Genomic DNA, 13,837 nt, shown 5'->3' with positions numbered 1-13,837 from the left:
TTGAAATTAAATAAACAAATAGATATTATGGTTAGAAAATAATGTGTGATTTCCTTTAACTTTTATTTTATACAAAATTTTTATTATTATTAAAAAAAAACATTCGAATGAAGAAATTTTTTTTTTTTTAAATAGAAATTATTATTTTGAAGTAGTTATAAAAATGGATGTCAATTAAAACTTTTAATTCCATTCAATAAAATTAAACTCAAATATTCAGATTTTCATTCAGGGTAAGGTATTTTATATGGGTTTCACACCTTACCTGTAGGGTCCTTTTATCACTAATATTGTTCAGTTAAAGAGGATGAAAAATAATTAAGTGTGGAGTATTAAATTTTGATGATATATTTTACTAACATTCAAAAACAAAAATAGTAACTTACTATGTAATCTTTTTCATTAATTTGAACATTAATTTAAGTAGGACCTCTAAAGATGACTATAATCAACAATGGCAGGAATAGCATAAGAAAACTTGAGAGCTCGAAAATAAAGTAGGAACTAAGACTCGAGAACGAAATCGGTGGTTGTTGACTTTTACCGGTGAATGTTGACAATCACATAGTCGCTCTGGTGAATGTCCGAAATATTTATTACATCCGATTTGATATTAATTTACTCGTAGATATAATTACATTTATTCGATATTTTAATACTTACTGACGATAGATTAGAAGAAACATCAGTGTTTGGAGTATTGGGCAAATGTATACCGGGCAATGGCACTTGACATTAAGAAAACATCAGTGTAGGGTATGCCGGGCAATGGCACTTAACTAGACATAGTATATATTTCGGACATTAACCAAAGTTAGGTGCCCCTGCCCGGTAAACATTTACCCGGTATACCCTACACTGATGTTTCTTTTTAGGTTCAGTGCCACTGCCTGGTATACATTTGCCCGATACTTCAAGCACTGATGTTTCTTCGAATCTATCGTCAGTAAGCATTAAAATATCGAATAAATGTAATTATATTCACGAATAAATTAATATCAAATCGGATGTAATAGATATTTCGGACATTCACTAAAGCGACTATGTGATTGTCAACATTCACCGGTGAAAGTCAACAACCACCGATTTCGGTCAATCATAGTAACATGCACATCATTTACATAAAAACCTCATCAGGGCATTTATTTCATACTTTGCCTAAATAGCATTTGGCATTCTATACAATGCCTAGTCATTCCATACAATGCCGGCGTTTCATACTTTGCCGGTAACATATATAAGGAATCTGAAGGATATGAGGATTCGATATAAGGAATCTGAATTTGGAACATTATTTGTTCCATGACTGATATGATCATGACTATGATCATGACTAATCATGATTATGATAGAATTCACTCTAACGCTACAAGAACAGCAATAGAGATTAAGATAAATGAAACAGCCTGCGTCAATATGGAACGCAAAAGACTAATATTGTGCGCTATGTTCTTGTTCAGTATTTTAGTAAACCTTAACAGAAGAAGATGCTGGCAGATGTTGATGAGAGTAAGGAAACACCAGTTTCTATTAAGACAAAAGAGTCGTCGTGACTCAGAGTATAGAGCGTTCGCCTTCCAATGAAATGATCCGGGTTCGAATCCCAGCGATGGCTGGTTGATACAGATTCCGCAACTGGCTCGTTCCGACCACAGTAGAGACGTATAAACTATCCAATATCCTCAGTGGTTGACGGATCATGGGTTAGAGTCCCTTTGTCATCAGGTTGACCGTGGAAGGTTTTCCTTTCCATTTAACGCCATACGCCGGTTAGTTCCATCAAAAAGTCCTGCACGAAGTCAGATTTCTCCCAATATTTGATCCAGGAGCTCATTTGTCTTCTGAATTGATTTCAAAATTATAAGGCTAAGGAGGGAAGAATTTTGCTAGAATTATGTTTTAGACCACTTTAAGGAAACAAATTAGGTGGCAAAGTCACTTTACCCAAAGTGGTGACTTTGTGGGACAGAAAACAAATTCCTTTACTATTTAAAATGAAGTTTGAGATACCTTATTAAAATAGAGCTGTGCAGATATATTCTGTAAAATGTTTAGAACAATGCGTTGTAATTTAAGAGACGTCTAAAAAATTCTGAAAAAAGTCCCCCGAGCTGTACGGTATGTTTTTATAAATACCACGCAATTAGTTTTTCAAATGAATCCATTACCGTTATCTAGAGAATAATATTTTAGTGCTATAGAAATTAAGCAGGAAAAATATTTTATTTACAGGAATATTAAACTTATTTATAATTTTTTGAAATCTTCTATCAGTCTTTCTAAAAATTTCGTAAATTCATGAGAAGTCTTATTAGATGTTCATTTAAACTTATGAAATTATCATTTTATGTTCACATCGTTATAAAATGTGAATTAAGTTTTCTTCAATGTGCGATTAAAAAATACCGAATCCTACCTTATCAGGATATTTGGTAGTTTATCAAACGCACTATTTCAACAAATGAGACTCAAAATATTATTTTAGAGTTTTGTGCTTCATGTCTGATACAAATAAGGCATGTTTGATTACTCCTTAGGTACTCTACAAGGAACCATGATTATTGGAAGAAAAGGGGAATCCCCTATGTTAAACCTTACCCATTACTTGGATCTCATCCCGCATTAGTGAGGAAAAAGGTGAGTTGAGCAACTTTCGTAGCAGCAGTGGCGGATCCAGCAGGGGGGTCATAGGGGTCATGACCCAAATTGAAAAATAAAATAAAAATAATAGTTTTTTTTTCATAGTTTACAGAAGAAATAAAGTATTTTAAAAATTATTTAAGAGGGCATATACACCTAGGTAGGTCGGAGAAATTGATTCCCCCCCCCCCATCAAATTATGCTCTTAACTGTTTCAAGAATCATAATCCAAAATATTAAAATATAATTCGTTATAGTTTCATTGTAAACATTAATAATGTTGAAGCGCGCCGAGCGCTACTAGCGCTCTTCGACAGGTTTAACCAAACATTGTATTTGCCAAAGTTTCTAAAAAACGCATTACATTTATTATTTAAAGATTTTGAATACTTGAATTATTTGTGTGTTGTTCTATTGTTCATTACGAAAAAAATAAATGAGAAGCCTAGCATTAAAAACCCCAGTTTTTTTTTTCAAAAAAAAATATTAAAAAAAATTTCTTTCCATAAAACGAAATTAATGGCATGGGGGGGGGGATCTGAGTCTATGATACCCCCCAGGAAAAATTTCTGGATCCGCCCCTGCGAAGCAGCATATCAGAATCATGTTAATTTTAACAGACAAGCAATTATTTTTTTTAAAAAAATAATTATGTCAATATATTTCAACCAAGGTATTTAAAATATTTAGATTTGGTTGCAAAAAAATTATATAATTTAACACAATGTAAAAATTTGCATACCTCATAGTATAAAGTTTTTTTAAAAACTATTGATAAATTGTTAAAAAAATCTTATTGTAAATGTCTCTTTTTAATGAAAATACCATAGTAAAAATGAGTTTTTAAATTTTGAGGAAGAAGTTTTAGTAAACAGTGATCAGAGCCAAACAACATTTGCATCAAACTTTCGACAGCTTTTCTAGTTATATTGGGAAGTATTGAGTTAAAATATAGTATAAATTGAAAACTTATACGAATTCGCTATAAAAATATAACTAATAACACTATTAATACGAATTATTTATAAAAACTCCTTTTGTTCAGTGAAAGTATGTACTATACTTGATGTCATATTTCATAACTTAATTAATGGCTTTTGAGTGTTGCGGCAGATCGTTTTCTTCAAACCACAATGATTGCGCATTGTATAAGAAAAACCAATCATTAGACTGAAAATAGTTCAGAATAAATTTGCATTCAGAATAAAGGCGAATTTTAAAATATGACAGCTAGATTATTGTAACGTTTTATGATTAGCAAAATTTCGATTTAATAGTTGTTATCTAAAATAGTCATTACTATCAAATTAGAAAAATATTAATTTTTCTGAAATTCAAGCATTTAAATGTTTATTTAATAAAGATAGCAAAATATTCTTTTATATTTATAGAATTTGGAAGACGTAGAATTGGAGCGGTATCAAAAATATGGTGATTTATATGGGTAAGAAATAAAATATTTTATAACTGCACTACTCTCATAAATTTCAATAACCTACTGTTTCTTTAGTTTCCGAAGAACTCATAATGCTTGCGCGAATACATAATCTTTAATTAAAGCAAAAAGACGTTCTTCATTACATAATACTTCATTCATCGTACATTCATTTAGCCAAAATAGTAGATCTAATGTATAATTCAAATTGTATTGAATTACTTCCTCTAGATAATTAAGTTTGTAATATTTATTCCCCAATGCACTTGTCTAAATGAATTAACAATCTTCACGGATATTTTGCTTTATATGATCCAGTGTTCAACGTACTGGAAAGATATTTTTAACCTGTTTTAAGACCAGTTTTTGACATAGAAATGAACAGCAGTCACGTGAATATTGCATTGAAGTAATATTTTACATACTTTTGATGGAAAAAAAGGAACACTCTTAAAAATAGATCTCTCACATTTGACGATTTAGCAATGTTTCGTTCATTTTGAGAATCATGTCGTAACGAAATCACGTACTTTGGAAAAAAGCGCGAACTCTCAAATATATGACGAAAATGTTTCCTCAACTCGGAACTTCATCGTAGTGTATCGCGTGAGATTATAACTAGAATGACGAAACTAGAATGAAGAGTTCACTATCGAAAACAAAAAGACCAAATAAGCTGCCCGGCCTGTAAGATAGTTGACTTCGTACCAGGAAGACTCCGAGTTCCTATCGCGCTAGAAGTATTTCTTTCTATTCTATCGTTCTTTCTTGTCTTGTTTGGGCAACTTTGAGCCATTCATTTAGCTTCTACAATAAAGTGATTTTTAAAAAAATTAGATGCACCAGGAGCTACGATTTTTTTTGGAAAAAGAAGAAGAACAAAATATTTCTTTAATTTTGACGAAATTCGTTTCCTCGAAGAAGTGACGACAGTTATTTCACGTTTTGACAAAATTTTTGCTCGGAGCATATACCAGGAAACGGTTTCGTCAAAAAGGAAGAAAGTTTTGTGAAATTTGAGCATCCATTTTTTTCTAGTGCGTGTTGAAATTAATCCGTTGTAGAATGTTTTTAATAATCGACAAAAGGCGAAAACTAATAATTTAATTACATTGCAGTTTCTCTTAATTAAAGAAACCAAAACTTCAAGTACTTTTTCGATTAATTTAAGCAAAATAACAATTGAATATACTGTAGAAAGATTTAGATTAGGTTTTAATATATTTTTGGATTTTATAAAATTAAAAACTAATACGTTATAAGTAATCCACAAGCAAAAAATAAAAAATAAAAACTGAAAACAATGGTTAATAACAAAACTTTAATACAGCGTTTGACGTTTTTAATTGGATTGCATTCAAAGTTAATTGGAAAACTTTTTGTGATGCGGTGTTAAAGTGCATTCTTTCAAAACAATATAAGTTTTTACTTCAAGTAGGAAGTAGGTAAATAAAAACCAGGATTAAAGATCACTGAAGGAAATATTTGAGGTACAACTGATAAATTATATTCAAAATTGCATTATTATTTATATTTAAAGAATTTGATTAGATTATTTATTATTTGCCTTGAGAGTGTAAAAATGTTTTGAAATTTTCGGTAAGTACTCACTACAAGAGATAACAGCATAAGCATTACTTTTAATTTTTTTCCATACAAACAGTGTCATTTTTCACAAAAAAATAACTGTTTGTTTTAATATGCTTATTCATTTTTTTAAATCCTGGTTAAGGAAATAACAACAAAAAAAAAGGAAATGTCAAGTAGCTGGAATTTTTAAAATAGCTGGAATTTTATTTATGTTTTGAATTGATAGTTTGCAACACTGTGTTTTTTAAATGATAAATAATTTTAGAAGAGTTAAATTTGTACACACTGATAGGTGAATGATACAAACTTGATAAGGTTCAGCAGATAAAAATAAGAATATTTGTTAAATTTTTATTATATATTGTTTGCAAAATTTCACGCTCCAAGTAAATAAACAAATATTACGTTCGTCTAAAAAATACGCAAAACGATTGAAATATTAATGCGTTTTTTTATTTTTATTGCAATAAGCCTTGTAGCTTTAAAGAAAAAAAAAAGAGTGACTAAAAAAAAATTTTTTTTTTTTGAATATCGAGTTGCCTTTGTTTATCAAAATAAGCATTTTGATAAAATCAATCGATTACAAGCCTGGTCAGTTTTAAAGAAGAAAAAAAATAATTAACTAAAAAGTTTTTTTTTTTTTTGAATATCGAGATTTCGCAAAATAACATTTTGACAAAATTAATCCATTACAAGTCTGGCCACCACACAGGCTACTCTCTTCTTAGGAATACAATGCAGGTCAGACTATAATATAATGTAATAAAAGGAATATAATGCAGGCCTCATAGAAATACAATACTAACACATATGACTCACTGCACGTGTATGTAGACAAACAGTCAAAAACCTATCTTTTTATGGTGTAAAGAACATTTCCAAGACTTAAGTAGAGATTTTTTAACTTAAAAACGTCATTATTATTTCTAATCACTAAACAACAAACGTCAACTTAATACAGATTTTTCTTGCGGCTGTTTTTTGTATATGTCTTTAAAATAAGTGTTTAATTTTTCTTTCATTTGATTTTTTTAGTTATTATGAGGCAAGTAAGCCAGTTCTTATGGTTTCAAGACCGGAACTTTTGAGAGACATTTTAGTGAAAGATTTTCAGTATTTCACTTCACGACGAGTAAGTCTAATCTTCTCTTTTTAATAAGTTAATACGTTTTCATGCGTGTTAGGACTAATATAACATAACTTTTCTCTCTTCAGTTTTCAAATATTCAGGGAGTGGTTAATCAATTCTCTTCATATTCCCATTTCGCTTAGTTTAGATACAATATCGAAAATTTATTATTTCGGAATATATTTTGATTTATACGTTTTTAATGATTTTTGCAGACTAGTGAGGCGTTTTTATTTTTTCTCAATATTGCATACATTTTCTGATCATCATGCTTTTTTCTTTTCCTCTTATTTTAATTGTTCACATAGAATTAAAAAAATTAAATTTTAATTGTTTCAAAAGTATTATTATGAAGACAGCATTGTTACAAACTGTGTAATAGAAATGAGAAGTTCATTAGCAGTTCAAATTCGATACACTATACTTAAACGAAGTTCAGCGATGGAAACTCTAGTGCAAATTTGTTTTTTTTTTCTTCCTTTTTTTTGATTGAAAAAAAAGAGGCTAACTAAAAAACTCAAAATAGAGCAATTTTACGATAGAAATATGTAGTTAAACCATTTTTTATTTTCAACCTAAAGTACATTTACTTATTTGATAAAACGTTTTTACGAATTTTAAGTTTAGGCACGCACATGCAAAACAATGAGGTTCAGCCACTTCTGTATATGTAAACTTAAGAAAGCATTTATAATTAGAAAAATTCCTTTCGTCAGTCGACTTAAGATACTTAAAATAAAAGTTTATGTTATGCAAAAGTCCAAACAAGTGTATAGTTCAGTTTAAATGTGTTTCATGTGGCTTTATTGGGAATTCAATCCAGAAAATTTGACAGCTCACTGCATCACAAAGGAGCAGAAAAATAACAAAGAAACAATTCAACAATTTAGGTAAAGTGAACAAAAAAAGAACAATAAACATTTGAATCAATAAACATTTCAACAATATAAAATTTTAAACATTAACATTAAAAAGCTAAAGTTAGTGACAATTCATGAGAGTTCTTGCGTCCCAATACAATTTAGTGACTTTCCCACTTTTCTGGAAGTTCCTATCTAGTCCCTTGCACAATAAGAGGTGATCAGAATTTAATACACCTGTGTCACAAATTGGACATGCTTTGCTGGGAAGAATTTTTATGTTATATAAATGTTCTGATAAGCAATCGTGGGCTGTTTTAAGCCTAAAATGGGTTACTGCTTCCTTACGGTGTTGGTAACAGAGAAATTTCCAATTGTCTTGAATATTTTCCCATATTTTGCCTTTTGATTTTATAGTTAAATCATAATTATTTATTTCGTTGAGTTTTTTCATAACGTATTTTTTAAGAGTATCAGGTGTGACGGTTGTTATTTCTTGGGGCATTGTTGTTCCGTTTTTTGCCAGAAAACTAAGTTTAATAAGTTTAACTAAACTGTATACTTTTAATGTTAGTTTAAACGTAAAATGTTCAAATGTGTAGACAGAGCAAAATATTTTTTTTTTATTTATTCATCGGAATACTCAATTTTGTCAAATACTCATTTTTGTACCAGAATTACCCACCCTTTGTTTGATTGACTTGCAAGAAGGCAAGAAGGTTGTTTACAACTATGGTTATTAAACCGTAGTCTTAAGCAGGATATGATCTAATTCTAATAAATGAGCATTATTTTTGCCCAAGTCTTTTTTCAAATTTCGATATACTTACAATTCTTACATGAGTATTATTTTATATTTAATTTTCAGGTATTTGATTCAGGTGATCCAATTATCGACAAGATGTTATCCGTGTTAACTGGCGAAGACTGGAAGAGAGTTCGAACCATTGTATCACCCACTTTCTCGACCGGTAAAATCAAAAGAGTGAGTAAACTTTAAAAAATAATTCCGGATTAAATTATGGTTAAAAGTACTGGCACGCAGAGTTTAGAATTCATAAAAATTCCTTTTACCGTAGAATTCATTTTTACCTTAAAATTTTAAACTGCACTTTTTTCAGTAATATATAAATAATTCAGTAATTTTACAGTAAGTATTACTTTAAATGCTACAATAAATCAGTTCTTATGCTTCGTCAAATTTTACGGTAAAATATTACGATACTTAGAGTGCTAGTAAATGTTACCGTAATTTTATTACGGATTTTTTTTTACTGAGTAGTAAACATGAAATACATTTGATTCATTGCATGCCCGAATAATAATTTAGATAGTAATGAGTTAATTAATAAATCAAATTAGATAATTAGTAAATAGATAAATTCTGATTAGTAAGACACTTTTGTGCACGGTAACAGTGCATTATTAAGAATATATTTAAAAAGTTCTGCGATAATTAGAAACTGATATGATTTAAAACAGAGTATAGTTTGTGATTGTAATTAAATTAAAATCTTAAATAATGTATTGAATAACAATGTCTTGACGTACAAATACTTAATAAAAGAAACAGGCAAATTTTGTTGTTGCAAGGAGCATCTTCTTCAAGCACAAAATAATGGACATTATTTAATTCCCTTCTTGAAAAAAAGGCTTTCATGGTCATGTAAAATGTTTTATTAAATAAGATCTTGAAAAAGTAATATTTAATTTGAGTTTTAATAAAACTTGTTCGCAAAATATTTTGAAAAAATCGGAAGAAGGAAATGTGTAATTGTATTTAAATTTTTTTGACTTAAATCAAATTAAAAAAAAAAACTATTTAAAATTACGAGTAAATAGTTTGTTTTAGTATGTTATAAATGTGTTTATTTATTTTACTTTTTGACAAATTCATTTATTATTATAGGCATTTCTTTATTTTAAAACTCTAAACTCAACTCAGTGACACGACGGCCCATAGAGGGCCAAGGCCTACTGGGCCCATCTCAGTTTTCTCGACCGGGGTGCAGCACAGATGTTCCGGTTAGGTAGTCAGCCAAACGCGGAACCCCCAGTGTTTAGTTCCCAAGCATGGTTGGTATTCATTTATCGACCCACTGAAGGGATGAGAGGCTGAGTCAACCTTGCCTGACCCTAGGATCGAACCCCCAGGACCTGTGGCACGGGAGCGCAAAGCGCTACCACTCAGCTACCAGGAGTCATTTTTTTTTTTTATTATATGAGATTAAAAAAAATTATAACCATCTCACAGGTCTTTCCAATACGTAATTAAACGACGTTTTTGCAAGTACTGTGCAACGTAAATAGCTTTAACATATTTTTTCTGTTTCTAATGTCTTTTTACTTAACAGGTGATGAGTATATTTCAAGATTGTGCTAGAACACTTCTTCAGAACTTTAAGATGGAATCTGCAAAAGGAAAACCTGTTGATGTATTAAAGTAAGCTTATCTTTTTAGTTTTAAAATTTTATATGCCTATTAAACATTTTTCAAATAGATTACTTAACACTTCTCTTCTTCTTTTTTTAGAAAAAAATTACTTTAAATTTCTTAAGGTGAAGGAAGTTAATCATGTGTTGATTTCATATCATTGTTTTCAGTTGTATCAGTTACAGTTTTATGCTTTTTATTTTATCAGTTTTTAGGGCGGTATTTTATTCTAAGGCAAATATTTGACATTCTAGGTCAAACTTTTTAAGGAATGCTTATCATTAGTTTGATAACTCAAATATACCGATTTTTACCAAATGCAGTTTTAAGCTTTTTAATTATTGTTTTTTAAATAAAATTGAGTTTGTGAGGTTTACTGCAGATATTAGAATTTAAATTTTACGAAATTCACAATAATTGTCTGATATCTTCAATGCACTGTTTCTCACCAAATGCAATTTCACATTTCATTACCATTGAATTTGTGATATAAAATGCCGACTTTCTAATCAATGCTTCTGAAATGGTTCTCCCCCCCCCCTCAAAAAAAAGTCGTAGCAAATGATTAAAAAAAAATTTCTAAGGTAGAAATTATGCTTACCATATAAAACATTTACATAAGCTAGCTCACTTTTTTTCATAGTTTAGTTTAGTTTATAGCAGTCTGGAATAGAAAAATTATGTCATCGCTTTATAAAAAATATTTCAGAGCTCAAGGAAGATTCAAGTTCTGTATTAAATCTTACAAAACAGAAAACATATCCTGTAAGCATATTGCTGAAGTTCAGCATTAGTTAACGATCGTCATGCAACAAATGACAGAATCAAATTTTTTCGAGGTAGAATTGCATAAAATATTTATACCGAATAGTAGAGCTTGAATTATTAGTGTGGAACAGCAGTAAGTTAAGCTACATGGTAGTATATTATTAGCATAGAAGTAAAATAATAATATAGTACGTTATTATGAAGTAGTAAATTTTATGCACCATGATACTAAATAATGAATGCTGATTTTGACAATAAGTTTTCACTATATGATTACGTAAGTATCATTCATAATTTCAGGAAAAAATTAGCGTTAGGATTCTCATCAAGCATTTTATTCCTTCTTTGACCTTTCAATATATTTGATCAATTTGGTAGTGTACTTATTTTTTTATGTGCAACGACAATTTTCATTGGTTTATAAATCTATTGCTAATAAACTAAATTTCTATTTGTCAACTTTTCTATTTTTCCTCTTTTTATTTCATACTCTTACTTCGCTAACTGCGAGTATAATATGAGTGTTGTCAAAATAAGTTATTGATTTCGTCATATTTTTTTGTCTTCTAATAAAAGAGGGGATATTGAAAACATAAATCCTCTCACTTGATTACAATTAAAAATTGAAATTATATTAGATAGAAGTATATAACCTTTTTATTACATTATTACCTTTTTATTACATGATAAAGGTCACATAATAAAAATATTTCACAGAAAGCTGATTTCTGAAAATTCCAAGATCTTGTCTATTGCTTAAATTCAGCTTGCAAATTTACAGAATTATAACCATAAACCTTTTTATGAGTTTAGATATTATAACACTTTTATACTTGCATTTGTATTTTTAGGCGTTCTCATTTGTATGTAACCGAATGCTTTGTAATTTTAGATATTTCGGAGCTTTTACCATGGACGTCATTGCAAGTTCTGCATTTTCGACAAAAATAGATTCTCACAATGATCCAGAAAATCGATTTGTTAAAAATGCCCAAGGAGCTTTTTCTCAAAGCATCAATATTAGATTTTTACTTTTCTGTAAGTATTATTATTTCATAACGAATTGTCATTAATAATTTTTTTGTTTAATTAATACAATTTGTTAAAATCAAAAACAATTTTAATCTCAATGTTATTTCGAAAACGAAGTGTAGACAGGAAAATTTTTTAAAGTGTTATTTTCTCTTTTTTGTTGCGGAGTTAATACAGATATGTTTCTACTAATATTTCTGTTTATCAAATTTTTATTTTTATTTCATACTTTATTACTTAAAATAAATTAATTTTATTGAAGATATTTTATTTGCATTAGGATTTTAGAACTATTTAGTTTCAAAATAGTTGGAGATAATGTGGAGGAACTTTGACGCAAATGCAATGTGAAAAATTTTCTTCATTAAATTAAAGTCTCACTAAAATTTGTCAAAATAGAACTAAGACTTATTTTTCTCTAATTATTTAGGAACGATAATATCTTGTTGCTAAGCATTATCATGTTACTATTGTCCTTCTCCTTACGTAGCTGTTTTTACTTCCTCCCCCCTCCCCCTGCGGTCAGTGTAAAAATTAATGTTATAGAAAATTTTCTCTACTTTTTATATATAAAACTAGACTTTTTTTTTATCTTAATAAAATCAGAAAGTTACAACCAAACAAGCATTATCAACGGATAGTTCCAGCTTTTCTTTGAAACTAAGTCGTATAAATTAAGTAATATAGTGTTAGGTATTAGACCATATTTTTGTACGTAAACAAATGAACCGATAAAGAATTAGAGTTTGCTCTAGATTATTATGTAGATTACTCTAATGTAAATACTTTTATTAGCATTTTCTTTTGCAAGCAGAAGCTGGCAGTCACTCGCAGCGAGGGGCTATCAGTGAAAAATCTTGTCCATAAAATAAGGTTCCCAAGGAGCTACGGATGCTAGGAACGCTGTTAAGCGGGATTTGTTGAGACTGGCGTGTAACTTAGCTCCCTTTGCCCCAGTTCCCGCCCCGGCGAGGTATCTACAACGTTAATTCTTGTCTTGGTAGCCGTGAAAGATAAAGCTTCCATTTGTTTCTCACGCCAGGTGCGAATTATGCTCTGTGATTTGTTCTTGAGTGCAAAAAACGTTCCTCCGGTGGACATTCATTCCCAACTCTGTGAGGCGTACGGGGAAGAGTGTATGAGTGTGCAAACTGTGCGCAAATGGTGCAGAGAATTCAAAGACGGACTTACAGACGTCCATGCCGAACAACATTCTGGTCGGCCATCGTTTTCGGACAAAGCGATTGCGAAAGTGGAAGAAGCAATGCTGAAAGATCGAAGGGTGAAGGTTCGGGACCTCAGCGAGATGATCCCTGTTGTCAGTAAGTCCTGCATTCACAACATTCTGAGAGATCGCTTAGGATATGCCATGGTTTGGGCAAGGTGGGTCCCGAAAATGCGGACGGATGACTATGACAACAAACGGTAACGTGTGGAAGCCGCCTGCGAATTTCTTCATGCCTACGAAACCGATGGCAAGGAATTTCTGGACCCTGGGTTCACTACATGACACCGGAAACAAAAGAACAATCCCGTTAGTGGAAGCATCCATGCTCGCCAAAGCCGAAGAAGTTTAAGCAAATTCTGTCTGTTTTAAGCTATCTTCGCTGAGCGGCGGCAGAGTTCTACGACTCAGGCATAAAGAAGATGGTACACCGCATGTAAAAATGCATTGATCTAAACGGCGATTATGCAGAAAAAAGGAGGGAAGTCTAAGCTTTCCAAACATGTATTATTCAATGCCAATAAACATGTTTTTCATTGTGAAAATTCGTTGGGAACCTTATTTTATGGACAACCCTCGTATTTTCCATTTTAAGGGATCACAGTACCCAAAAAAATGACCGAAATATCGAAATTATTTTTATTACTTATAATAAGTTTTCAAACTATTTCAAATGCACTGAAAAAAAATATCTCTCTATCTACATTTTTAAAAAAGTTATGAA

General features: G+C 30.4%; 2 protein-coding genes across 2 annotated transcripts in view; both read left to right on the top strand.

The window, feature by feature from the left end:
* The window catches only part of LOC139426240 (cytochrome P450 3A21), a 75,098-nt gene that overhangs the window by 2,639 nt on the left and 58,622 nt on the right, over window positions 1–13,837 (top strand). The window lies entirely within an intron of this gene.
* LOC107442059 (cytochrome P450 3A8) overlaps window positions 1–13,837 on the top strand; it is a 40,096-nt gene that overhangs the window by 2,653 nt on the left and 23,606 nt on the right. Inside the window, exons 3-8 of the mRNA XM_021145839.4 lie at window positions 2,538–2,637; window positions 4,032–4,084; window positions 6,701–6,797; window positions 8,523–8,639; window positions 10,009–10,097; window positions 11,749–11,894. Coding sequence (XP_021001498.2) covers window positions 2,538–2,637; window positions 4,032–4,084; window positions 6,701–6,797; window positions 8,523–8,639; window positions 10,009–10,097; window positions 11,749–11,894 — 602 coding nt within the window. The remainder of the gene's footprint in view (window positions 1–2,537; window positions 2,638–4,031; window positions 4,085–6,700; window positions 6,798–8,522; window positions 8,640–10,008; window positions 10,098–11,748; window positions 11,895–13,837) is intronic.

The sequence above is a fragment of the Parasteatoda tepidariorum genome, chromosome 10 (genome assembly GCF_982258835.1).
Source record: "Parasteatoda tepidariorum strain Cologne lab strain chromosome 10, Ptep-v5.0, whole genome shotgun sequence".
NCBI lineage: Eukaryota > Metazoa > Arthropoda > Arachnida > Araneae > Theridiidae > Parasteatoda > Parasteatoda tepidariorum.
Note: the sequence above shows the minus strand (reverse complement) of the source record. Positions and strands in the feature narration are given on the sequence as shown.